Below are 26,331 nucleotides of genomic sequence, written 5' to 3'. Positions count from 1 at the left end.
CACACATTTCAATGTTTCCAAATATCTCAGTGTTTGGCATCATATAAACGAAATGGGCAGATGTTTGACAGTCTTTTTTTTTTCCATGAATCATCCCGATATGTAGCATCATGTGCAAAACAACCTAAAACTTTCCACAGCACGCTGACCCACATTCCCTTCCTTTTAGCATAAAACCAGGGGGTTGCGCCTTGATCTTTTGGGTTAATGCACTGTTGGTTTCTTAAATCACTTAGAACACCATTTGTCAATGTTCCCAGACTCACAGATGAACCATCACATGTGTTTCCTCCCACCGTGAAGCCAAATCCAGATCAATTTTGAGTCAGCCGCACACGCCCTCTGAGGTCGCCATATCAGGCCTCGCTTGTTTCCAAGGTGATGAAGCTGTGCAGTTAGTTACTATTCCAAAGCACACGGCTAGATTCCCATCACTATGATATATTCCATTTTCTATTCAATTTCATCCCCAGGAGAAAACTCAAGGGTTATATGGAATTGCACATTTAGACTTGCCCTTCTGTCAAACATTAATAGGATCATGGAATCATAATGCAGAGGGAGGCCTGGGGAACTCACGGGGTCAATACACTCCCCTTCAGCGGGAGAACATCTCACCTGACCCCGAGGAACTAAGGAATCCTTGTATTTAAAAGAACTGCTTTCCCTTTCAGAAGAGAAGATTCTACAACCTCTGGCAAACAGTTCTCTGTGCTTAGCAACCTCTACCCTGTGAGAATCCTAGGTGCCATGTCAAAACGACCATTGCAGTCGAAGACCGCTAACCAAAGATAGAATGGGAAGAAAATGACCTAATTTACCTCGAGATGACTCCGTATAATACTTTGAATTCTGGAAAACATCATGGAACAGTGAAGGCATCAAAGCACAGCCAGTTCACAATGTAATGTTTTCCACATTATATTACTCACGCCTGGAAGAGTCCAGAGGTCACTTGGGTCAACTCTTGAGAGGCTGTGGGAATTAACCACTGTCACTCATGGTACCCTTTTTCCAGACTTGTTCCAGTAAGTAAATCTCCCAGTGGGATGAAACTTAATTATTTGGACCATGTCTGCTCTGTTACATATTCTGCCTTGCCCATGATGAATGCTTTAATAAAACTGTAAGTCTCTTTTTTTAAAACAAGGTGAACATCTTTGAGAATTTTCTGGTTTCCTCCAAGGGCTTAGAACACTCACAGCCCCTGTGTTCGGTCACCCTTTCAGCAACATTTGCTGAATGCCTGCTGTGTCCCAGACTCAGTATCCAATGCTAGGCACAGAAGTATCTGTTGTAGTAACACTCACCGCGTGTGAAGCCCCGTTTTAGACCGTGAAGGTTCAGGGGTGAGCAGAATAGCCTAGTCTTCGTGGAGCTCGTAATTTACAGGTGGAAAAAGGGAATGATCAAGGAACCACCAAACCAAATGCAAAATCACCTCTTCCTTAAGACCCTCTGAAGGCATAAATAGGGAGATCCATCTAGTCAGGAAGGAAATAATTATTGACAGGTGATCTGATGATGACCAAGTGGGTAAAGATGGGCCAGGAAGAGTATTCCAGATAGAGAAACCAGCGTATGCAAATGCTCTAGGCTGGGAGAGGAAGCACAGTTGGTCATCTGAAGAGGTAACGAAGGCCGGTGCGGTTGGAGCACAGAGAATGGAGAGAGAATGGGGTAGGGGTGGCTGTGATGACACGTGACTGGAGGTTTGGTACCATTCTGGTCTCTGTCCTAAGAGCAACAGGAAGCTATTACAATCCTTTAGGCTGTGGAGGCGGTGACACCACCAGGCTTGTCCTTCAGGAAGAGTATGGTGACTCGATGGGACAGAGGGAAATGGATGTGCGGAGCCATTTGGAGGCTAGCCTAGAGAGGAGGAAGAAAGGACTGACGTGATGGCAGTGGAGTTGGAGACAAGTTGAAGATTTCAGAGCACCTCTAACAAGCAGAAACGACAGGACTTGGTGAGGCATTGATAAGCAGTTAAGGGAGAGAGAGTTTTCAAGGAGGACCCCTAGATCTCTGGCTGGAGAGGAGGATACATGCTGGTACTCTTCACCGGGATGAGGGATGGGAGCATCATGGCAGGGGTGAGGGTGGGGGAGGTGATCATGAGCTAAGTTTTGTATACCTTTAATTGGAAGTGCTTTTGAAACATTCAAAGAAAGATGCCAAAGAGATAGTAAGGCGGTCAGGCCTGAGGCACGGAGGAGGTGTCAGAGCTGGAGATTCATGTTGGAAGTCCCAGCTGAAACCATAGTCCAAGGGAGAGAATGCAACGGAAGAGGAGAAGGGGGCCTAGGGACAGAGCTGAGACCTTCGGTGAAGACCGAGGGGGAAGCCCACGTGGGAGACAAAGCAGATGTGATCAGAGGGATGGGAAGAAAATTCGGGAGTGTGATACCAAGGGAAGAACCTGTCCAAGAAGAAATGACAAGTTAACAGTGTCTAGGGAAACGAAAACCTACCTAGAGTAGAAAGGAAACAGAGGTTGGAAACAGAGATAATGCTTTCCGAAAATGTGCTGTGTGAGGAGTGGCAGTTGATGAGAGAAAACATGGCGGTAAACAGGCTAAACAGGATGGGGATTTTCTCTTTCCTTTGCTTTCTTTCTTTCTTTCTCTCTTTCTTTCTTTCTTTCTTTCTCTTCCTTCCTTCCTTTTTTTAAGTAGGCTTCATGCCCAGGATGGGACCCAACATAAGCTTTAACTCATAACCCTAAGATCAAGACCTGAGCTGAGATTGAGTCAGCCACGTAGCTGCCTGAGCCACCCAGGTGCCCTGGTCTTTCTCTTTTTCAACATGAGAGAGATGAGTGTATTTCAATATCAGTGGAGAGACCCATGAGAGGTTGAAGAGACCACAGATAGAAGGAGCAAGCAATAGAGAACAATTTCTGAGAAGGCTAGAGGGGATAGGAGCCTTAAGTGGAAAGACTCTATTTTGAAGGTAGTCATTGTGGGTGTTGACAAGGTCAGGTTCTTAGACTATAAAAAAAACAATGACCACATTACCAGAGCAAGTAGCATTGTTGCCAGCGTCAGGGAATCCCAAAGATACGGTCAGTTGATCTTGTCCTTGCCATGCTGAGGTCTGTTCAGGGCATTGTCTACTGGTCTACCCAGGACAGTGGTTGCCTGAGCCTAAGCTTTGCTCAGCAACCCCAGGCAGCCCAAAAAATAGAGCAATCTTCTCATTCTGTGGTTCATGATACTTGTAAACATATCTCACAGAAGTCTCCAGGGGTCCAGACATAGTTCTGGAAAAAAATAAATAAAATAAAATAAAATAATAAAATAAAATAAGGGAACAAGGTGAGTACACCAATAGGTGTTACATAAAAGGTCTGGGAGGTCAAAGAGGTAAGGAGAACTCCTTCATCCTGGCTTTGGATTTGAGAAAGGTTATCGCATGGTTTCCAAACTGTCTAGTTCCTTTTTAATTCTTGGATACAGCTGGTAGCTGCTTAAAGGCATGTGTTGTGCCCCAGGTGTGCGTTCACAATGCCCAGTGCTGTACCTGATACAGAGCAGTTGATGGACCAGGAAAGATTCATCACAGGGAGTAGAAAGAAGGTAGAGACAGAAATGAGGCTGGAAAGACAAGTGTCACGTCGACGTGTTTGCCTGTATTCCATGAGTCAGGAGGTAGTGATGAAAGTTAAGTGCTGTGCTGTCAGGCGATAGCAGCAGATCTATCCAGACCCATTTCAGGGTGGTTTCACTTAAAGATGTGCAAATAGAAGTCTTTGTGAGGCTAAGGAACAGACCCGGAGACAGAAACGAGAGTGGGAAGGTTGGAACTGGCAGTCATAGATTTGCATCTGGGAATTGCCGATTGCATTTGGAGCAGGTGGAAAATGAAGGCAGGGATGGGGTAGAAACGATGAATGTGGGCAAATACTAGGGTCCTTGTTGGGCCAGGGGAGGAACCAAGATGTCTGGAATGTCCACTCCTCAGAAGTGGGGTCCAGGGAGTGGGAAGGGAGCCTCCGAGAAGCAAGGTTTCTGCCCTTCCCCTGTCTGTCTGTGAACTCTATTCCTTCCTTCAATCTCAACAAACATCTTTTTCTTTTTGTTTTTTTACGGAAGAAAGTTTATTCTATTTTAAAGTTTTTATTCTAATTCCAGTTAGTTAATAAATTAATCATCAACATTAATATATATAAACTAATAAACAGTGTTATATTAGTTTCAGGGGTACAATATAGTAATTCACACTTCCATACATCACCCGGTGCTGATCACAACAAGGGCACTCCTGAATCCACACCACCTACTTAATCAACCTACATCTTCTAGTCTGTGAAACCTTTCCCTGTCACTTCACCCTCCTTCCCCCGCCCCTCCCACACTGTTCAGGATGTATTGTTCACTCACGTCCACTGGCTCTAACAGCATTTTGTACGTGTTTCTAGACTGAACCGCACACACATCTGTCATAACGTTCATTACATCATGTTGAGGATTAGGGTTTACTTGCCTGGGTCTCCCACTAATGACCATCAGGATTCAAAGGCAGGATCTCTCTCTCTCTCTCTCTTATGTGGACCAGATCCTACAGGATCCCCAAGTCAGTATCATTTTGAGGAGTGAGTGAGTGCATGGCATTTGCGTGGAGAGAGTCAAGGGCATTTGGACGGTCATACATGGAACCCAAGAGAGCTCACAAAGAGAGATACGGACTTGGAAGCTGACGGTAGAGCAAGATGATAACGCCCAACGCTTCTCACACACCAGGCACAAGCTCTGTGAGGTAGCTTCTCCATCCTCCCAAAGCCCTAAGTATGCCCGAGATACAAGCAAGGGATCTGTCCCTTAGAGAGTTTACTTGCCCCAGATCACAAACCTAGAAAGTGATGGAGGGACAGTTTAAACTTGGGCAGTCTGGCCAGCATCAGTCTTACCCATTATACAGACTATCCTGCGTCCTACATGAGACTCCTTCAAAGGCAGTGTGATGGGCTCAAGTGTGTGCCTTCTAATCCATAGACTGAAGCCTAACCCCCAGCACCCCAGAATGTGACTATATTTAGAGATAAGGTCTTTAGAGAAATAATTCAGTTAAAATGAGGCCATTAGGGTAGACCTTAATCCAATCAGACAGGTGTCCTTAGAAAAAGAGGAAATTTGGACACAGAAAGAGACACCAGGAATGTGCGTGCACAGAAGAATGACCATGTGAGGGCACAGAGAGAAGGTGGCCATGTGCAAGCCAACGAGAGAGACCTATGGAAAAACCAAACTCATCACCACTGTGATCCGGGTCTTGTAGCCTCCAGAACTGTAAGAAATTCCTGTTCTTTAAGCCACTTGGTCTGTGGTACGTTATTATAACAGTTCTAGCAGATTTTTTTAAATGTTTTTATTTCTTTTTGAGAGAGAGTGTGTGAGCTGGGGAGGGGCAGAGAGAGAGGGGGACAGAGGATCCGAATCGGGCTCTGTGCTGACTACAGAGAGGCTGATGTGGGGCTTTAACTCATGAACCGTGAGATCATGACCTGAGCCAAAGTCAGACGCTCAACAGAATGAGCCACTCAGGTGACCCTGACAGGTCTAGCATATTAATGCAGGCGGTCAGAGCTGTGGAAGATTGGGTCACTGAAGGAAAGTGTCAAAATGTGAAGAGGACAGACAGCCAACCTTTCCAAGTCTAGATCATTAGTATGATGACGAATGGGTGACCTGGCCATAATTCCCAGGAGGTGTGGCTATCCTCAGTGTCCTGAGTCCCGGGTTTCATTGTACTTTTGAATTTCCACAGCACTTTTCCAGAGGTCTTTCCCCACCCTGTCTCACTTTTCAGCCACCCCTGGCGGTTGGAGGGGTAAACGTGGGTATATCGTGGGGTGTCTGATCTTAAACTCCAGAGCTCACACCGGGAACTGTAGGCTCAGAGTCTTAAGAAGGCTCCCAGGCCAGACCACTGTCTCTGCTGTCCCTTATCCAAGCCGAGTCATTTATACTTTAATGAGATTATTTTCCAACTCAACCGGTTTATCTTTAGTTTCCTTTATCCCTTGGCCATCTGGTCCCCTTATGCTTGCTTGTAAGGCTAGTGGCTTTCTTTGTCTAAGTAGATTTGTCAATAGTTGATAATTTTTCTTGTCATGATCATAATATTTATTTTTCACATCAGACAAACTCTTCTGGAGACTTGGAAGAAAGAGATTTCCACCCCCACCCCCCCACCCCACCCCATATCTCTCTTTAACCTGAAATTTTTGCTTCTGGAACACGTGGTTTATAAATAAGGTATTAAATAAAAGTGAATAGGGTGCCTGCGTGGTTCAGTCAGTTGAGCGTCTGACTCTTGACCTTGACTCAGGTCGTGATCCCAGGGTCGTGGGATTGAGCTCCACTTCAGTCTCCATGCTGATCATGGATCCTGCTTGAGATTCTCTCTCTCTCTCCCTCAGCCCCTCTCACTTTCTTTCTCTTTAACTAAATAACTCACTCTCTTTCTCTTTAACTAAATAACTAAATAAATAAATAAGAATGAGCAAAACTTCCCAAACCAACATATCTTCCTGTTCTATTTGCTTCTGGATAACCTAAACTAGTATTTCATTTCAAGAGCTTATCTTAGATCTGGGCTGGCCTCACAGCAAATGGTCCAGAAGGTTTACGCTCACAGAAGGTGTGGCCCAGCTTCCCTCCAAACTGAAACTCAAACCCAGGCAAATCCCATGCCCAGGAGATTTAAATGTTTATCTTTCTCAATCTGTATTGCTTCAAGTTCTTATTCTTCAAGCTACTTATCTTCTGGTTGGTCCAAACCCTCAGCCCCTCCCAATTACCTGTGACCTTGTTAATTACTAATCTGTGCCTTCCATCAGTAAAATTGATGCTCTTACTTACCATCAGATTAGTTTGAGGTTTCCCCCCCCCCCTCTGGTTAAGGGCTTTGATATTCCGGTTCCACTCTAGTGACAACAGCACTGTGCACCTGTCGGGAGCACTGTGGGGCTCTGAGGGGCCCTCTAAAGGAGGCTAGGCTTGGTAGGAAACCAGCTCTGCCCTGGGGGCCCGGAACCTGATAAACTGCCCTCTCCTGACCTCGAAAGCTCCATTAGGCCAGGCCCCGCCTCTGGCTCGTTCTCCATCCTGTCCCTGGCATCCAGCCACTGCCTGGCACACTGTGAGTGCCCAATAAATAAATGGATCAGTGGCCTTATTTTCTAACACACCGACACAGGCAACAACATCAACAGCGACTGAAATGGGCATTATATGTGAAATACAACATGAGAATGCTGTTCAATTCGTCTGAGAGAGAGAGATTAAAAAATCAGGGATATCTTGTGTTGGTATGCTTTGCAATTTCTAGAGGGCTTCAAGTCTCCTGCGAGATTGACACCAACAGCCCTAGTTTAAGGACGAAGGAAGCCTCACGAGAATTTTGTGAGGATTAAAGAGATCGTGTATGTAAAGCCCCCTGGCACAATGCCCGGGACGCGGGAAGAGCTTTTAAAACAGTTGCGAGAGGGGCGCCTGGGTGGCGCAGTCGGTTAAGCGTCCGACTTCAGCCAGGTCACGATCTCGCGGTCCGTGAGTTCGAGCCCCGCGTCGGGCTCTGGGTTGATGGCTCAGAGCCTGGAGCCTGTTTCCGATTCTGTGACTCCCTCTCTCTCTGCCCCTCCCCCGTTCATGCTCTGTCTCTCTCTGTCCCAAAAATAAATAAACGTTGAAAAAAAAAAAATTTAAAAAAAAAAAAAAAAACAAAAAAAAACAAAAAAAACAGTTGCGAGGCACCCTCTGTTCTAGTGACATGACGTTCAGGTCCAGAACCCAGGGTTTACATTTCCTGGCCTGTGACACCATCCTCAGACAGACTTGATGTCTTTCGGGCAGCAGGCACACCACCTTCAGAAGACCACGGATACTCCCCTGCCCCCATCTTACAGGGGGGAGGGAGGAGGGCGTTGCGCCCCAGGACCAAAGCCATCGATGCTCAGTGACTGGAAGTAGAGCCCGGGAACCATGTACAGGTGACGGGCAAGACACCCCCTGTGTGGTTGCCACAAGGTCCTCATGCTGATTACCTGCTGGCGACTCTTGTACCAAATAAACCAAATGAGGCTCCTAAGACCCGAGGACTGACGTGGGAGCCCTCCTGTAACCGAGACACGGCTGCTCAGAGGGACCACGATTACCGTTCAAACCTCTCTTCCCGATAACAAACGCATCACTGAGTTACCATGAGCCCTTGTGCCAATGATAAGCAGCACTTGCGGCCCCCGTGGTTGAGGGGGCCTGAATCAGTGCATCATGTTGAGGTGCGGCCCGGGGTTTTTGGCCTGCTCTGACCTTTTTCGAGATATCGGAGGAAAACGGAAGTAATTCAAGGAGCACCCATTTTCCATGGCCTTCCTTCTTGGGCCCGTACTTAGTTCACCCTTTCTCCTCCGCCCTTTTCTCCTGCCATCCTTCGAGGCTGTGCCTGGCCCACCAGTCGGCCTTCCAGTTAGGTGACGTAGGTTCCGTCCACATTAAATGGGCACCCTGCTCCTCTGGTACCCACGGGTGGCCTGGGGCAAGGCGCCTGGACTTGCTGAGGCTTCGTTTCCTTGCCTGTAGGATGAAAAACTGAACGTACCTCACCGACCTTTACTGACGACTAAATGAGGTGGCATTGGGGACAAAAATGAATCGTCCCCACACAGAACTGACCAAGTAGGTTTCCTCACAGCTCTAAGGATGATAACATGGTAGAATGTCTGTTACTTACACATTCCGTCCGTTTTATCGATTTTTTAGATCTGGTTGCGTTGGCACAATTTGTCCTACTTTGCACATAGGCTATAATGGTCTGTTGACCTCCCGGGGATGTCGCATTTACGTTGAAATGCCTCCCTGCCTGGCCATTTGGTGTTCTTCTCATCACCCAGCTTTCCTCCGGTCTAACTGAATGCTTAGCACCCCCTCCAGCCTCACACCCCCGGGTCTCTCTACCTGGAAAGCTCTCCTCACTCCTGCCTCCACCCTGGGGCTGTTTCCCTTTCATTCACTGACACATATTCATTGCTCCAGATATTGGGGATGTGGCAGTGAACTAAACAGAGTCCCTGCTCTCATGGAGCTGGCATTCAGGGGGTAGGGGAGGGAAGAGCAGCTAATTAGTAACTAAATCTCTCATACGCCCACGGCTGGTAGAGCTTTAAGAAAGACTAGCAGGATAAGGGGATACTGTGATTCAGGTTTAGCTAGGAAGTGTTCTCCAAGGAAAGGGCCATCTGAACATAGTCCTGAAGGACACGTGGCAGGAATCTTGCAGAAAATCTGGGAAAAAGTATTCCAGGGAGAAGGAACAGCAAGTGCAAAGGGCCTGAGGCAGAGGAGGGCTAAAATATCCCTTCCTGAGAGAGCTTTCCTTGACACCCCAACTTAAATTGTGTTCTCTCTCAGGACACACCATTCTCCTTGGAGTGTTTTTCTCCATTTGTGTGTTTTATATTAACATATGGAATTTAATTAGTCTCCCCCTCTGGATTATAAACCCCGTGATGGCAGGTGTCCTATCTGTTCCCATTTTTTTTTTATTTGTGCATCCAGAATTCACCCTCTTGTCTGATATTTAAATAGTTATTGAATGAATTGATACATTGAAAATGGTTATTAATGGCATTGGGCAGATCACTTACACAGTGTAATTTTTTTAAGTTTATTTATTTTGAGAGAGAGAGAGAGAGAGAACAAGTGGAGGAGGGGCAGAGAGAGGGAGAGAGAGGATCCCAAGCAGGCTCCATGCTGGCGGCACAGAGCCCAACGCAGCGCTCAGTCTCACGAACCAAGAGATCCTGACCTAGGCTGAAAACTGAGCCACTCAGGTACTCCTCACACAATGTAATTTTGCCTCGTGTGAGAATTTTCTTTTAAAAGTCAGTACATAGGGTGGGGTGAGGGGAGTTTCCCGTAAAGTACTGGCACTCTTCTTTCTTCCAGCTAATGAGCACAAATTGAGTATAATACACCCATTTCTGTTTTCCATGCAAGGAATTTTACGTTCAGTAAAGATAATTCAGTTAAGATTTGGCGTTGGCATATTTACCTGTGCTCGTTTTCTTGATGAGGTTGCACTTGTATTCTTTTATTAATTGGATTTCTCTTTTGTGTAATTTAATTAAGATACAAATTAAACAGAGTGATATTTAGGTAGGGAAGGAAGGAAGAACAGAAGAGAGAGGAGAAGGAGAGAGGAAAGAAATTATATTCCTCTTCAAGATACAGCTTATCACTGCTTTGCAAGTTAGGATTGGAAATGTAGCTAGCTCATGCTTTCAATGTAACAATAGCTGCTGGTGAGTAGTACTTGACATTATCAGGATCGATGGATGCTAAGTATTTTTACATGCATGTTCTCATTAAACTCACAACAGGCTCTAAAATAGATATCAATAGCCCCCATCTTTTAGATAAGTAAATTAAGGCTCAAAAAAGTTAAATAACTTGGCCTTAACACAGAAGAAAGTAGAAATGAGCGCCTTCCAATGGCTTGGAGAGGGCTGTCAGAATGAAATCCGAATTGTTTTCATCCCGCCTCCCCTCGAGTTTCCTTTCAGCCTCACACTACCTACTAGGGAGAGGTGTGCCCCTCCAAGAGTGATCATTACCTCCCCCCAAGGCGCTGATGGGGGTCCTTTACAAACATCCATTATCATACCCTTACTGCAACAACCCCTGCAGGTACATCCAATGGTCTTTATTTTTAAAGGCATTTTTTAAAAATAGCAAAAGAATGCATGACACAGATTATAAGTGTCTTGGGGTGGCGGGAAGCCACTCAGACCTGCGCTACGAAAGGCGATAATGAATTCAGTGTTGGCAATTCTCAGGAAACTATAGGAAAACACCTAGGTGTTCCAATTGGTCCCAGTAGTGAACCAGATCCCTCCTTCCTTTCACGGTGCGGTCGGGGTCGGGTTATTCCTCGGTGCTGCTCCCAGCTACGGGGCTCAGGCACCTTTGGGCAATCCCGGGGACGCAGAATTCTGGGGCTGTGGGCCCCAGCGAGAGGGGCGGCTCCTACGCGCGTGCACACACACACACACACACACACACTCACACACCACCCGCGGTCGCAAGCGCGCACCGACAAACATCTACCTCGCCCAACCACCCACATCACACAACAAGGGGCACGCGACTTCACACGCCTCGCCCGCTCCTGCACTCAAACCACACACGGAAGCGCAAAACACGAACTGGCACAGGCTCGCGCACACGCTCACACCCCGGGCACACACCCTCTCGCGCGCGCGCGCCCACCCCCTCGCTCGCCGGCACGCGCGCGCGCACACGCGCACACGCCCCGTGCACCCACCCTCTTGCGCGCGCACGTGCCCTCGCTCACCCGCACACACGCGGGCGCACCCCCGCGCGCACACGCACACGCTCACACGGCCGAGCGGCGAGGGGCGGGGCCGGGCGGGGAGCGGCAGCCAGTGCGCGGCCGGGCGCCGCCAGGAGAGGGCGCGGCGCGGCGCTGCGGAGCGCGGCTGGCGCCCGAGTTGTTTCCCGGAGCCCGGAGCCGCGAGACGCTCGCAGTGAGCCCAGCCAGCTCGGGCCGGGCTGGGCTAGGCGGGGTCGGGCGGGGCGGCCCACAGGGAGCTCGCCCCGGGTCACGCCGGCGCCCGCCAGCCGAGCGCGGCGGGGAGCGCGCCATGGACCCCAAAACGGGCGGTGGCGAGGAGGATGACTGCGTGGACTCGGGCGCCGAGACCGGAGGGTGAGCCGCGCCGGGCCGGGCCGTGGGCGGGGGACGCTCTCCGAGTTGCGCTGCGGCTGCTCCCTGCCCGGGACCTTCCCGGACCCCGCGGCAGAACCGGAGCCTCTGGGGCCGGACGGGGCCGCGCGGGCTGCCCCTTCTGCCGGACCCCCGGTGGAAGGCAGACGGGCTGTGGCGGGCCGGCTTCCTCCTGGGCGGTCCCCGAGGGCAGCGCAGCGTGGTCCGTAGCTGCCCCCGGGCAGGGCGGGCCCCACCCCCCGGGGGAGGAAAGTGGAAGGACTCAAGGTTCAGAGTAACCCCCCCCACCCCCCGCACACCACCACATCCCGCCCCTCCTGGCCCCCCGTTATCGCGGAGATGATGTCGAGTACCCGGCAAATGCGGTGCCCCCCTGAGATCATCGTTAGGAGATGCGCTTGCACTTGTTTCCACCTTCTGCGAGGACTTTATTCTAGCCCCGCAGCTCTCTGGAGTCCGGGCTGGGGGCTGGGGACGGGAAGAGGATAGGACACCCGGCACCTAAAATTCTTTCAGAATCCTGTAAGAGGGTGACATTTTTCATTCCCGGCTTTATTGTGCTTGCTGAGACCCGCTGCTCGACTCCTATTTCTCCGCCGAACTTCTCTCTGCGCACCTGTCCCAGCCTTGGGTACAGGTGGGATGAAAATGGTGCTATGATCCAGCCCTGCTTAAAGAAACAGCTTCATTGGACTCAAACATGTAGCCCAGACCTTTATCTCTGGGGACTAATTAGCCTTCTCCCAACGACACGGTTTTCCTGAGTGGGACAAAAGACCGAGTATCTTTAAGGAGATGAATGTCATTGTAAATGCTTCCACCCAGCTCCTATCGCCAGAGGATTTCCCTGTGCAGAGTCAGCAAACATCCAGGATGCGAATTCTGACCCAGGAGGAAAGGATGTCCTTTCCTCTCTGGAGTAACCCTGGGGGTGGGCTGGAGGTGCCCAGATTACAGAAAGCCTCATTCCTGGAAAGTTGAGGACATTTAGACTATAATCTCGGGGCTTGGCAGCCCTGTGAGGACAGGAAGAGAGTCCAGTCCCAGAATGGGCACAAGGGGTTAGGCTTCCTAGGCAGTCACTCCTGCGGACCCAGCCCGAGCCTTCCCTGCAGGCTCCACCCACTCCTAGCCCAAATCTGGGACCTTACACCCTACAGCAATGGGCTTTCCCTGTCATCCCAACTTGCAATCATTTCTGGCTCACTGTGGAGCCCAGTTACATTCTGGTGAAGTAACCTGATTCCAAACACTGCACTCCCTTGTTTTTTCCCCCCACACCTAGTGTATACGGCATTTATCAACTTTAATTGAAGATCCTTGGCTTTTTTTTTTTTTCCTTCTGCCCCTAGTTAGCTAGGCCATGAATAGAAGAAGAAAACAAAGCAAAACAAACTAGCTCATTTTCAGCTGGGTTAAATAAGGCACTAACAGGTTCATCCATTTTCAGTTTGCAAAGCTCACCTAAGACAGGTGTTTTCCCCAAAGATTCTGTCCCGGAGAAGTGGAGGGGAGGCCCTGACCCAGGAGTGACGACTCCCTGGGATCCCTGCGAACAACATGACAGCTGCCAGGGTTCCTGGGAGGGGCTTGCTGAACATACGGACACCAGAACTTCTGTTCACTGCTTCTGTCACTGAAGTGTGTAGTTGTAACAGAATAGAATTGTTTACTTATGGCCTTAGTAGCATCCTTAAGCTACAGATCAAAGTAAAATGGCATGCACTGAAATAAAAGAGTTTTGATGTAGAGTTAGTAATCTTGCATTGGCCACATAGTCCTATATTTCCTGAAATTTGGTTTGGTTACGAAAAAGCCGCTCGGAGTTTCCTGGCTTTTGCAGAGTTTGCCCCCTCTAGCCCTCCCTCGCTTTCCTAAAGCTACCTGTCGAGACTATCTACCAAGCATGTAGAAAGCACTTAATACGTGTTTGCTGTCATGACTATTTTTAAAATACAAACCTGATTCTCTCCCTCTCCCTTCCAAACTTTTAGCGGCTCTGGCATCTATAACAAAGAGCTTAGACTGGCCGATGAAGACCCCCTGGTGTTACGGGGTCCTCCTCTGTCTCTCTGGCCTCATTTTTCGGCAGGACCGCCCTCGTACCCAGCATCAAGCCACATGAGCTAGGTGTTTCTGATTCCTTGCCTTTGTCGGGCCGCCCTTTTCGCCAGCTATGCCCTTCTCCACCTGGCATGCCTGTCCACCGGCTGAAACTCTACCTTCATTCCAGACTCAGCTCAAGTGACACAGATGCTGGGGCAGGGATCGTTAATTTGAGGTCCATGAATTGTTTGAAATTTTATGCAAAATGATGTTCTTTGTGGCTTTTTGTGAGAAGAGACTGGTCTTTCATCAGATGCTCGAAGTAGCCTGCGATCCCCTCCAAAGGAAGTTGGGTAGCGTAGGAGAAGTTTCATTTTCAACGTGTTGTGTCTGAGGTATTGGGAGACGTCTGAAAGGTGATGAGCCAGCCGTTGAGTGTATCTGTCTTAGAGAGGAGGTCAGCCTGATGACACTGCATCGGGGAACCGTCGGCCTAAAAATGGCAGTTGCAGTCCTGGGAGCAGATTTAAATCAACTAAAGGCAGTAAGTAGCAAACCCTTACTAGCATTTACTCCATGCTGGGTACTGCGCTGGGCCTTTTACGTCATCCTTCAACAACGCTGTGAAGCAGGAACTATTTAAGACCAGCCTGGAGAAGTGGGTGAAGGAGGAGGAGCTAATAAAGGGGCCTAAGGAAAAGTAGGCGTGGGGACGAAAAGGAGGAATGTGGTTTCCTAGAGGCCAAGGGGAAGCAGGGAAAGGCGTCAGCTGTGCCACTGAGAAGTGCATTAAGATGCAGGAATGCAAGGTGCTCTTTTTCTCAAACGGAGGTAATGAAGGAAGGGTGGAGTAGAGGAGTGGTGGAGGCAGAAGCCACGTCCTCTCCTCCTGACTCCAGGAGGGAGCAGAACGTGCTGCAGAGGAGGTCGCTGGAGTGCTGTGCCCGAGGAAGGGAGGGGTGAGGAGAGGCCGTAGCAGGAGGAGGGTAGAGGGGGTGCAGGAAGGATTCCCGAAACATAGGCAGTAATCCGTCTCCCATAAATACGTGTTTATAGAAAAGACTCTGTGAAAGGGAAAGAATAGAGATACAGAAAAACCGATGGTTTGTGACGTCCACTTTCTGAAAAGGTGGAGATGTGTTGGACTTGGGACCCCTCGGTTGGATGGGCTTTGCATAGAAGGGGAGGCCCGTCTCTTCTTACAACCTGGCGGGGCAGATGGCTTTCCGTTCCAGGCAGGTGCGGCCCCCCTCCCTCAGGAAAATGGAGGTTTGAAATAGTTTGGGCACCGCTGAGTGAGAACCCACCTGGGATCACTGGGATCAGTGATTGTGACTGGATGAAGGGACCGCTCCCCCTTGCTATTTACTTTCCTGCTCAGCTCCTTAGGGACAGGCAGTAAGGGAGACGGTGAGTGGTTGAGATCATCAAGGTTTGGGGGGAGAAGGCCTATTGCCAGGCCAGTGTGAACAAAACATAGGAGCAAGGGGTTTGGAGGTATCGACGGAGCTATCAATCCTTTCAGCACCATGATCAAAGAGAAGGCTCTAAGAATTTTTGTGCGTCCCAACTGCCGGTGGGCACACTGTGCTGCTCACTTTGACACTGACAATCGGGGGTGCCTGCGTGGCTCAGTCAGTTAAGCTTCCAGCGTCGGTTCAGGTCATGATGCCACAGCTCATGAGTTCAGGCTCTGCATCGGGCTCTCTGATCCTCTGTCCCCTTCTCTCTCTCTCTCTCTGCCCCTCCCCGACTCACAGGCTCTCTCTCACTCACTCAAAAACAAATAAAAATATTTTTAAAAAGTGACAGTCAAAAGAGTCGGGTTACTGGGGTTCAACTCTGTGCCTTTAGTTTTCTCTGCTGTAAAACGGGGAAGATGATAAAAGTACCCACCTGACACGGTGCGTGTGAGAATTAGCCTCTACATTTAAAGCCCCTAGAACAGGGCCTGGTGTAAGTGAACCCTCAGTACGTTATTTCTCATCATGCTGTTACTGCTGTTACGAACACCACTCCAAATGACAAACTTACAGTTGTATTTAATAAAAATGTATATTTCCAGGTGCCCTCAAGATCATATGTTCTGTATACTCATCGCAGTGGATGCTCTGATGTTTTTCAGTGCCCTAAGAAATTTGATCATCGTTCAGAACATCTGCGAGAGGATAGGACAAATGTTATGATTTTACAGGGGAGGAAATGGAGGTTCCGAGGGTGCACGACTAGTTAGTGGCCTAGAATGGAAGCCTGGGTCTCCAGCATGCTTCCCACCTCGTGCCTCTCAAAGAGCCATCGATCTGCAGTTAATTCTCGTTTCCCGCTCAGGCATTGCCTTTTGCTCGAAATGCTATCTCTGCTGTCTGACCCACCTAGTACAGGCCAAGATTAAAGGCAAACTAGTATTCTTCTGTGGCAATTGATGTCATTTTGAAGCTCTCCTTTTCCAAATGCACGTGAAAGCAAGCTTTGTGCTTCTGTGTACTTTTCGTTAGGAAAAAAAACTGGCAAGCCAGTTACTATCTTAAGAAACTATCTCAAGAAACAGAATCCCTTAACAGAGGGACAGGCAGTGTTGTTGTAAACCAAAATAAAAGGCACAGAGTGAGACGAATGCTTTACAACGGGTGTTTCATTAGTGGTGTCTCCCAGATTTGGCTTCTGAGACACTCTTTCAAATATGACCGTTATCTGATGAACTATGTTTTTAATATTGTATAAACGTTTGTGTACTTATTTTGAGAGAGAGAGAGAGAGAGAGAGAGAGAGAGAGAGGTGAGCGGGGGAGGGGCAGAGAGAGAGAGAGAGAGAGGATTCGAAGCAGGCTCTGCACTGTCAGCACAGAACCCGACACGGGGCTCAAACTCATGAGCCATGAGATCATGACCTAGGGTGAAGTTGGATGCTTAACCAACTGAGCCACCCAGGCGCCCTGGATTATTTTCATTCAGAGGGTTGATCTGGCACTAATGAACCTCCACTTCCATGTCACCTGTCACTGAGCTTCTGAAAACATAGGGTCATACCATACCCTTTGGGTGACCTCCACCTGACATTTCAGTGTGATTTAAGAGATAGCAACCAATTCACAGGTCTACTGTTTATAAAGCAGGTGAATGGGAAACGTTAGGGGGAATAAATTTGAAGATGGGACAGGTTTAGAGAACAGTAAAAGGTGAAATCTTGCAGAGAAGACAGGATGATCTATTAGGCACTCTATTATCTTTGTGTTCAAGGTGGGGCTAGTTGGCTCTAAATTACCATGGCATCTAATTCAATGGACTGAGAGCTAACAGATGGGATCCATAATGCACTGAGCTGATGTTTTAGAGAAACCTCAAGATCAATATTACTAAAATGCCAAGATCAATTCTTCTGCCAAGATTTTCCTGGAAAAGAGAATTTAAGAAGGTATATGGCTGCTGACAATGATAACCTGTCTTAAGTGCAGGCGCTTTTGTATATAACCCCTATATGTAGAATTGTAAGTAAACTACAGTGAAGGAACTGCATCTAAATTTCTGGTTATTATTGGCACAGGTACCAAATAAATGTAATATTTGCAAATGTGTCTCCTATATGTGTCGGATGTGTGAAGATCTACAATCCTTGCATCATTCTACTTATCTGTGTCGTGTGCCCATACATTCTCTTCCTAAAATTCACGGATTCACCTTTCATGCTTTATACTTGTAGAGTTGAATGTCTTGTGCAGAACCAAGTGGATCAATTCTTAGGATGTGAGACCAATAAACAGGATTCACTACTGTTCCCTCCTACCTTAAAAAAAAAGCTGGGGAGGGGCTCCTGGGGGCTCAGTCATTTGAGGTTGAGCGTCTGACTTCAGCTCAGGTCATGATCTCGCGGTCTGTGAGTTCAAGCCCCGCGTCGGGCTCTGTGCCGACAGCTCAGAGCCTGGAGCGCGCTTCAGATTCTGTGTCCTGCTCTCTCTCTGCCCCTCCCCCGCTCATGCTCTGTCTCTCTCTGTCAAAAATAAATAAACATTAAGAAAACAATTTTTTAAAAAAGCTGGAGATTATCTGCCCCTCCAGAGAACTGTAGTCATTAGCTGAAACTTTTTGAACCTCTTTAAGCACAAAATTGTTTTAAGCTTTACAGTTTGTCTTTCACCAGCAATATAATAATTGCAGTAAATAATCTTTTGGAGTTATTTGGAATGTATTTTATGAGCTATAAAAGTGCCCATCGCTTGACTCAGTTCCTGTTTCCCCTCATGATAATTTTTGTAAGGAAAAGAAAGTAAATCTCAAGCTATATTTGTGAGCATCTCATCTCTGTGTGCTTTCAGAAGTGAACAATGAGAAACAATCATATAGCAAACAACAGGCAAATGGTTGAATAAATTATAGTACATCACTTTACAATTATAATTACAGGAACTATAGCAACATGTTGTGACGGTATTTGGTGAAAAGAGCAGTTTAGAATTGTATCTCCATCATTATGGCAACTGTGTACAAATTACATAAACAGGATCAGCGGTTGGAGAGCACTGTGAGTCTTTAGGTGACTTTTCTTCCTGTTTGATTTCCGTTTTGATGGTGGACAGGGATGGAGGTTGGGGTGATGGATGAGACTGCAGAGCTGGGCAGAGGCCATCCTTCATGAAAAGAGGGGTTTATGTGGTACACTGTTGAGCTGGGGCTTCATCCAGAGAGTGACAGGATCAGATTTGTGCTTCGCAAAGACTGGCTGCTGTTTGGGGAAGGAACTGGAGCGAGACGAGAGTGACAGTCGGGAGACTGACCAGCTGTCAGGCCTGACCCAGGCGGTGCCTTTAGTCACAAGAACTACATACAGAGAGATGCACGGCCGGGACCTTTGTTACACAAGCACCTAGCCTAAAAATACTGCCGTTATACCTGAAGATTCTCGATAGAGGTGTCGCATGCAAATTCCATTCTACGTTCACATCCATCTGCATGCATGCCTGTATGCATTTGTGAAATGCATCTGCCTCAGGAGTATTTGGAAAATCCTAGCTGAACATACACATTTTTCTTTTTTTTTTTTTTCATTTTTTTTTTTCAACGTTTATTTATTTTTGGGACAGAGAGAGACAGAGCATGAACAGGGGAGGGGCAGAGAGAGAGGGAGACACAGAATCGGAGACAAGCTCCAGGCTCTGAGCCATCAGCCCAGAGCCCGACGCGGGGCACGAACTCACGGACCGCGAGATCGTGACCTGGCTGAAGTCGGACGCTTAACCGACTGCGCCACCCAGGCGCCCCTCACATTTTTAATACATAGTCCAATCACACATTGCCATTGAATGTTTCATTTGAATTGTCATGAAATTTCTTTAAAGCCTGACCATCCTAAGATGATCATGTTGGATTGGGATTGTTTGGTCGTTGCAAAATGCTTGTTGACCATTTGTTACATTCATATGCAATTCCATTTCTTGTTTTTTTTTTTTTAAGTTTATTTTGATAGCGAGAGACAGGGAGGGAGGGAGGGAGGGAGGGAGGGAGGAAGAGAGAGAATCCCAAGCAGGCTCTGCTCTGTCAGTGCCAAGCCCGACATGGGGCTCAATCTCACAAACTGGGAGATCAGGACCTGAGCTGAAATCAAGAGTCAGGTGCTTAACTGACTGAGCCATCCAGGCGGCCCTACAGTTAGATTTCTAAGTTTTGTCCTAAAGTTAATTTGGTCCCGCCTGGTTCCAGAAAGAATTTAATGCCCCAACACTGGGGTCAATGATCCTGACTGTCCTCTCTTGCATTTTCCTTAGCCAGCGTGTCACCATGCCCCAGCCAATCCTTCCACCTTTCAGCTCCTGTCTTGCCATCACCCTGCCCCCGTACTTCAAGTCCCTATCATTACTCACCTCCTGATCTCCTCGCCAATAGTATCAGTTTAGTTTCCTAACCAGGAATGTAAAAAATTGGATTAGATGTAGGCGGATGCAGTTTGTAATACATAAAGGGATTTGCAAATGTTAGTAGTTGCTATTCTCTCCAGCTTTAAAATTCAGTGATTCTGTAACTGCTAAAGCATTTCATTTGAAAAGGGGAAACTACATGCTGTTTTCCTTCCATTTTGTTCCTCTACCAATAAATCAGTGCATCATTTGGCATGAGAGATGTAGGTTATTTCAACGGGTAAGAGGTGTGCTTTTTTGTGATGTTTTTTGAAGCTTTGTATATGCTTTGTTGATGTGGTAACAAAGTCAGTGGAGTGAAAATTGGATAATTTAAGAAAGGCAACATGAGACTAAGTAAATAAAAGGAGGGTGTATGTGGAAAATTAAACATAATTAACTACTTTATTTGCATAACCATATCCCCTAACTACCACTTGCATAATAAATCCCTACGTGCTTGAGAGATTAATTTCCCACTGAGAATGACTTTGGGACACTGGGGGGAGAAAACCAAGAGCTTCTATAGCATATACGTTGCCAGAGAGGGAAGGCTTCCCAGCCACACAAGTAGAGCAGAAACTTCATAGAGATTAAGCAGGCAGATCCTTGGCCAGATTCCCATTCTCACAGAGGCTGAGTGCCAGGAGCTGGTCTTTCAGCCTAGAAACTGATGGGTAATTTCACCCTGGCCCTTACCGTGCCTTTTTCCCTTTCCCTATCACAGCCCACATCCTGTTACTCTAATATGCAGCAGGATTTCTTCTCAGCTGGAACTGAAATCAGCCAAGCATCATTGTGCCTTTGTGTTTCCTGAGGGCCAGCCACACCCTGATTGTGGAAGCCCTCACAAGCCAGGGTCCCTTCACACTGCCGCCAGGTTCCATCATCGCTCTGCTGATGGCAGCCAAGAAACATTTCCCCGTGGTGTGGAGCTAACTTGAAGGGTGCTCATTTGCGGAGGTTTAACCTTCTGGAGAATCATGAACGCCCTTGAGAATCTGGTGAAAACTTTGAGCCTTCTCCCCAGAAAAAATAAGCTTCCATTCACAAATTTGCCAGTGAATTTAGATGGTTCAGGACCCAGCTGGTCTGCCATCTTGGAGATCCAGAGAGCCCACATGAAGGAACCCCGCTTTCTAAAGTGCCTTTAGGGGTGCCTGAGTGGCTCAGTCGGTTGAGTGTCCAACTGCGGCTCCGGTCATGATCTCACAGTTCATGGGTTCTAGCCCCATTTTGTGCTCTCTGCTCTCATCATGGAGCCCGCTTTGGATCCTCTGTCCCCACCCCTTTGCCCCTACCCCACTCGCACGCGCGCTCTCGCTCTCTCTCACTCACTCTCTCTTCCTGAAAAATAAACATTTAAAAAAATTAAAAAAAAAATAAAATGCCTTTAAAATTTTGCCTTCACATTCAGACATCACTTTGTTTTACACAAAATCCCTCTGCACTACAATTTTTGATGTGTGCCATTTCCTCACATTTAAATAGTTACTTACCACTGTAAGACTGTTGTTTTTTTTTTTAATTCTAGCATGAAGAAATCATTTGGATAAAGAAAAATAATGTCTAATCCTACTAACACCAAGGTTTTGTGTTTCAGGTCTGACTACAGCCACATGTCCTCCACCAGCAGTAAGTATGGTTTAAATGTCCTTCAGCACTGGCCTCTCAGCCCCACCTACGTGTGTAACCCATGCTTTAACAGAAGAATCACCCAAGGTATCCTTGCCGAAGAGCATGATGCAGGATCCTCTGACTCTGAAAGTCGGGGCTTTTCCTGGAGAATTTAATTGTTCCTTGATTTCAGAACTAACTAGCTCTAAGAACTAACTAGTTCTTAAATTCTCCAGGAAAAGCCCCAACTTTCAGAGTCAGAGGATCCTGCATCATGCTCTTCGGCAAGGATACCTTGGGTGATTCTTCTGTTAAGGCCACTACTTTCCCTTTGGAAACTGAGTCTAGAGGAACTAGCCTAGGCTCCGTTAGGACGGATGCTTCTAAAACAGCCTCTCTGAATAATCTGAGGTTACTCATTCATTCAACAAACATTTATCAAAAACCTACAGCCCAAAGGCTAACAGCTCAGTATGCATGGGGGTGGCCTCGGTTCATCTGTTGGGTCAATGTCCTCCCTTGTAGTTTTGTATCTGCAGACAGATGTCGTAGGTGATTGTCCTATGTGGTTAAAAAAAGTGGTTCGGAATGTGTTTATAAACACACTGTAAGCGTAGAAAAATATGCCTGTATTAAATGCTAATTTACAAGTAAATCTACTCATGGGAAATTAGGCCTTATATCTAGGAACAATTTGCAGTGATTACGATCACTACATAAATGACCAAAGCCATTCAGATTAATTAAACACCTATTTTAAAATAACAAAAAATTGTCTTACAATAAAAGCCCTGGTTATTTGAATCAGTAAATACTGAATTGTTTTTCCTATCTTACTTCCCTGTTAAGCCTCAATTCTAAGTAGTACTCAAATGGAAGGCCACTTAATTGGATTATTCTATTTATTGATGTTCTTGCTTAGTTTTCCTTTGCAATAAGAGACTGTGCAGAAAGCTGTATTTCTGGAATTGTAATTTAGTGTCAAATTATATTTAGTTATTAGTATAACTGCAGCGAATAATCTGTGATCATTTCAGCCAACTGGAGACCCAACATTGCCCCTTAGTTATTAAGAACCATTAGTAATAATGAGAATAATGCTCCAGTGACTTGCATGCCCTCCCAGAAGCTTCTGGATTCCTACAAATCAGGGAAGCCTGTCTTGAACTCTCTCTCTCTATGCTGCCATTCTCATTCCACTCAGTTTTGCCCAGAAGCTACATTTCTTTAAGAATGATTTTTATGAAATACTTGCCTAAAGCCTTTGCTCAATTCGTAGCTCTCAAATCAGTCCTCTGGGTCACAACAAAGCACCTCTCTTGTCAGCGAAACCGGTAATTTGGTTTGGGACGCTTTCCTCTCCATTATTTTAATTGCGATCTCTGAGTTGGAATTTCTCTCAGTGCAACTGGGATCAATAGCCGTTTATTGCTCTTCCTTTTCTCTTTAAATGTTTGGTGATTCCTGCCTCAGTCTTCAGTGTTGGGACCTCTAGGTAAGTGAGGATGTATATGCATTTCATATTTTAGTGAGGACATGTATTTGGCTATAAATAATAGAGAAAAAAATAAGGACTTAAGTAGGGGTTTGTTTTCCTCTAACATTAAAAAAAAACAACAACAACAAAAACTCAGAGGAGGCAATGCAGGTCTGATAGGGAAGCTGCTTTTTATCGTTTTGCTTGGCTTTTGGCTTCTGTCCTTAGGGTTGCCTCAGAGTTACAAGATGGCTGCCTCTACCACAGGCATCACATCCTTGTTCTGGGCAGGAAGAAGGGGTGAGTGGATACTGCTGGGTCCCTGGCTGTCTTTGCCTAGTGTTTGCCTGGCCTGTCTTTCCTCCCAGCCAGGAGCACAAATCCTGGCCACACCCAGATGTAGGGGAAGGCCCCTGTAGCAGTCAGTGAAAGGTAACAGAGTGGGCCCTTTCTGAAAAGAAAAAAAGAATTAAGTCTGAAGCCTTAAATCTGTCCTTTAAAAACATAGGTTTGACAGTGCTCTAATAATAAAAAGTATTTTCCAGGTAGATGTTAAAAACCTCATTTCCCCAAGAACGAGATAATCACATTCAGAGGACTGAGTGGAGAGATGTTTACTGTCCATCCTGAAGGATTCAGTTCCAGGGTCGCTCCTTGTCACAGCCCCACCTGTGCCAACACCCTCTATGTGAGTGGCAGGACCCACAGAGCTGACTGGTCCCAGTTCCCACTTGTCGTCCTGACCCTGCACCTCATCGTCATTCCCCTGCCCTTGGGCAGTGCCTCTGAATGACTCAGTTCTGATTTCTGGTTGGGATCTGAGCCTTGGTTCTAACCATTCACTGTTAGGAAATGGATTTTTCTGTCTTCTAGTGGTTCCTGTTCAACATTCACATGATGCTCTTTTACCCATTCATTCCTGAGTTCACGGGGACATGAGACCTTGCGTGGGTTGAGCTAGGGTTAGAGTCCGTTTGTCCACGGTCGGGTTTCATCATTGCTAGAATGGGCAGGAAAGCTTCCTCCGAGGGCACTGGTTGCTGTTTAGGTGGCCTCTCTTCCCTCAGAATGCAGGGGCTGTTTCCTCATGCTGCCTGCCCCTGATGGCAGAAGAAGAAAGGCCATCACCAAGAGAAAGTAGTCAAGCAGTGGTATGGGCCTTAGGTCTCCTAGCTCCTACTTCCGGAATGGAGTCAGGGAGGGCATGTGGCTCACCGGGCATTCTGTTTTCCCTTGACCTCAAGGATCTCAGAATCACATTTCCATTGAATGTGTTTGGTGTCACTTTCAGTTCTCGGGGAAGTGGCTGAGGAGGCTTCTTTAATGGATAGTTTTGTAAATGGGGTAAATGTCAATTTGGGTAAGCTTTTTTCTACTTGCAATGGGTCCCTTTGCCTTTTTTTAGATCGACAGAGCTGACAAGCTTTTCCTTCGTGCTTTCTACAAAGCGAAATACACTGTTAACACTCAGATCTCAAGAAATCACAATACTTCCTAGGAAAGATGAATTTGATTTATACTCCCAGAATTTTAGGTGGTTTTTCCCGAAACCTGGTTAGAAGATCATCAAGCCAGTTTGTACAATTTGCATTCTTAAGTGATTTAAATAAAAAAAATGTATAAACAGGATAAAATAAAAACAATAATTATGCTGGGAGAAGAAAATCAACTGTGCCAGGTAATGCTAATGAAATTCCCATCATGTATGATTGAATATTTTCATTCAAATAAAGATTATAATCAGACTCGGAGAATTATTCTTAGAATACGTTGGGAGCTTAAAAATGGTATCTTTAGGACAATGTGACATTTCTTGAGGATCTCTAGCCCCAGGATAATGCCAGGAGAAGGGGGTCAAAGAATTAACTAGTTCTCTTTATTGGAGACTGTTCTCCAACAGCCTCCTCTGTTTGCCCTCCGAATCTGTGCCTTAAAACTGCTCCTTCTCACAATTCAGGTATAGTCATTGACTCTTTACCGTATAAACTGCCAGTGGCAGCAGAAATGCCTCACAGTTTTGTGCCACTTCATACTTTTCAAAATGCGAATGGTAGGAGATCCTTTGAAGTGATACCGAGGCCCTTGGCAATGCCCTGAGGAATTCCCCGTATCTGAAATTATGGAGAAAGGGTCATGAACAGCGTGTTCTGCTGATTTGAGCCCAGGACCGCATACCAAGGTATGCAGAGAAGGGACACATCATGGGGTGGGCAGGAGTCGCGGAATCTGTTCTTCAACCCACCCAGGCCTCGGATTCCTGCTCTCCTGTTGTTTCCCCAGCTTTCTTTTCCTAGCTCCCTGCTCTGTCCTTCCAGTGACTCAGGCAGCTTCCCGGTTTCCTGCCTGCATTCTCCCTGCTGGTCCAGAGCTCCCACAGGCTGTAAGTCCGGTGGAGTTCTGTCCTCTTAGCTTTCCTGGGTCCGCCATATCTGTGACCTGATGCCGCAGGCCTCTGGACACAATCTCTTCTTGAGGAGAAAGGGTCAAGTGATCCCAGGCATTTTTCAAATAGGAAAGTCAGGCGTCTTCAGTTCATCACAAGGCCTTGTGGCTGGTTTAGAGCTTCTACAGGGGCTTGTGGGTCCTGCCTTCCTGCTGTCTGCGAGGACATCTTATCCCTTCCCAAGGCTGCCTCGTCTCACAGGCACATCGTTCCACATAAATACCATCTTCTCCCTTTCATGTCTTCATAGTCTCATCATTTCCTTGAAGTTTTAGGGTATTAAAATACCCCACGTTTTAATTTTGTCTTTGGCCACATCTGTGCCTCCCCTCAGCACCGAGGGAAAGGTCAGCCTCATTGCGATTTAATTAGTAAAAGTAAGGAGCCTTGAAGGCAATACACTGAAAGGACATGGGGTGCTCTGTGGAACTTGTTGCTGGTGGGGAAGGTTGAAATAAAAATGATCTGTGGCTCTGTATCCAAGAGCTAACTTCAGACTTGGGATAATGAAATATTCATTGTTTTCTTTCTGGGTTTGTTAGACAAGTTATTGACAGATGGATGTTTTATTTATTTTTAAAAAAAAAATTTTTTTTTTCAACGTTTATTTATTTTTTGGGACAGAGAGAGACAGAGCATGAACGGGGGAGGGGCAGAGAGAGAGGGAGACACAGAATCGGAAACAGGCTTCAGGCTCTGAGCCATCAGCCCAGAGCCTGACGCGGAGCTCGAACTCACGGACCGCGAGATCGTGACCTGGCTGAAGTCGGACACTTAACCGACTGCGCCACCCAGGCGCCCCCAGATGGATGTTTTAAAGAAGCCAGTTGTGCAAATAAGGACGGTCAGTATCTTAGAAAAGGTGATGGTAGCCAATTTAACTTTGATCCATGGGTACATTTCATAGTTTTCATTTTTTTCTTCTGTGTACAATACTTTCTCCATTATGATTTTCAGAATAAATGCTTGCTCCTGTAGGCTCTTATTTCCTAAGATCCGGGAAAAACCCAGATCTATTCATTAATCCTTATGACGAACAATTTTAGCCATTGCATGTGCATAATTTTGTGGCCAGCGTGAAGCTGGCAATGTACACAGTTTTGCAAAGAGACT

General features: G+C 46.9%; 1 protein-coding gene across 5 annotated transcripts in view; it reads left to right on the top strand.

The window, feature by feature from the left end:
* Positions 1-11,534: 11,534 nt before the first annotated feature.
* The window catches only part of FAM124A (family with sequence similarity 124 member A), a 115,923-nt gene continuing 101,126 nt past the window's right edge, over positions 11,535-26,331 (top strand). For 4 of the 5 annotated variants that reach the window (XR_007156394.1, XR_007156393.1, XM_047878661.1 and 1 more), the window contains exons 1-2: positions 11,535-11,733; positions 21,285-21,316. Coding sequence is in view for 3 of the 5 variants with exons in the window: in XM_047878661.1 (XP_047734617.1) it covers positions 11,669-11,733; positions 21,285-21,316 (97 nt within the window). In the remaining 2 variants the exon portion in view is untranslated. The remainder of the gene's footprint in view (positions 11,734-21,284; positions 21,317-26,331) is intronic. The other variant, XM_047878666.1, reaches the window with a different exon arrangement.

Source organism: Prionailurus viverrinus, chromosome A1 (genome assembly GCF_022837055.1).
Source record: "Prionailurus viverrinus isolate Anna chromosome A1, UM_Priviv_1.0, whole genome shotgun sequence".
Lineage (NCBI taxonomy): Eukaryota > Metazoa > Chordata > Mammalia > Carnivora > Felidae > Prionailurus > Prionailurus viverrinus.
Note: the sequence above shows the minus strand (reverse complement) of the source record. Positions and strands in the feature narration are given on the sequence as shown.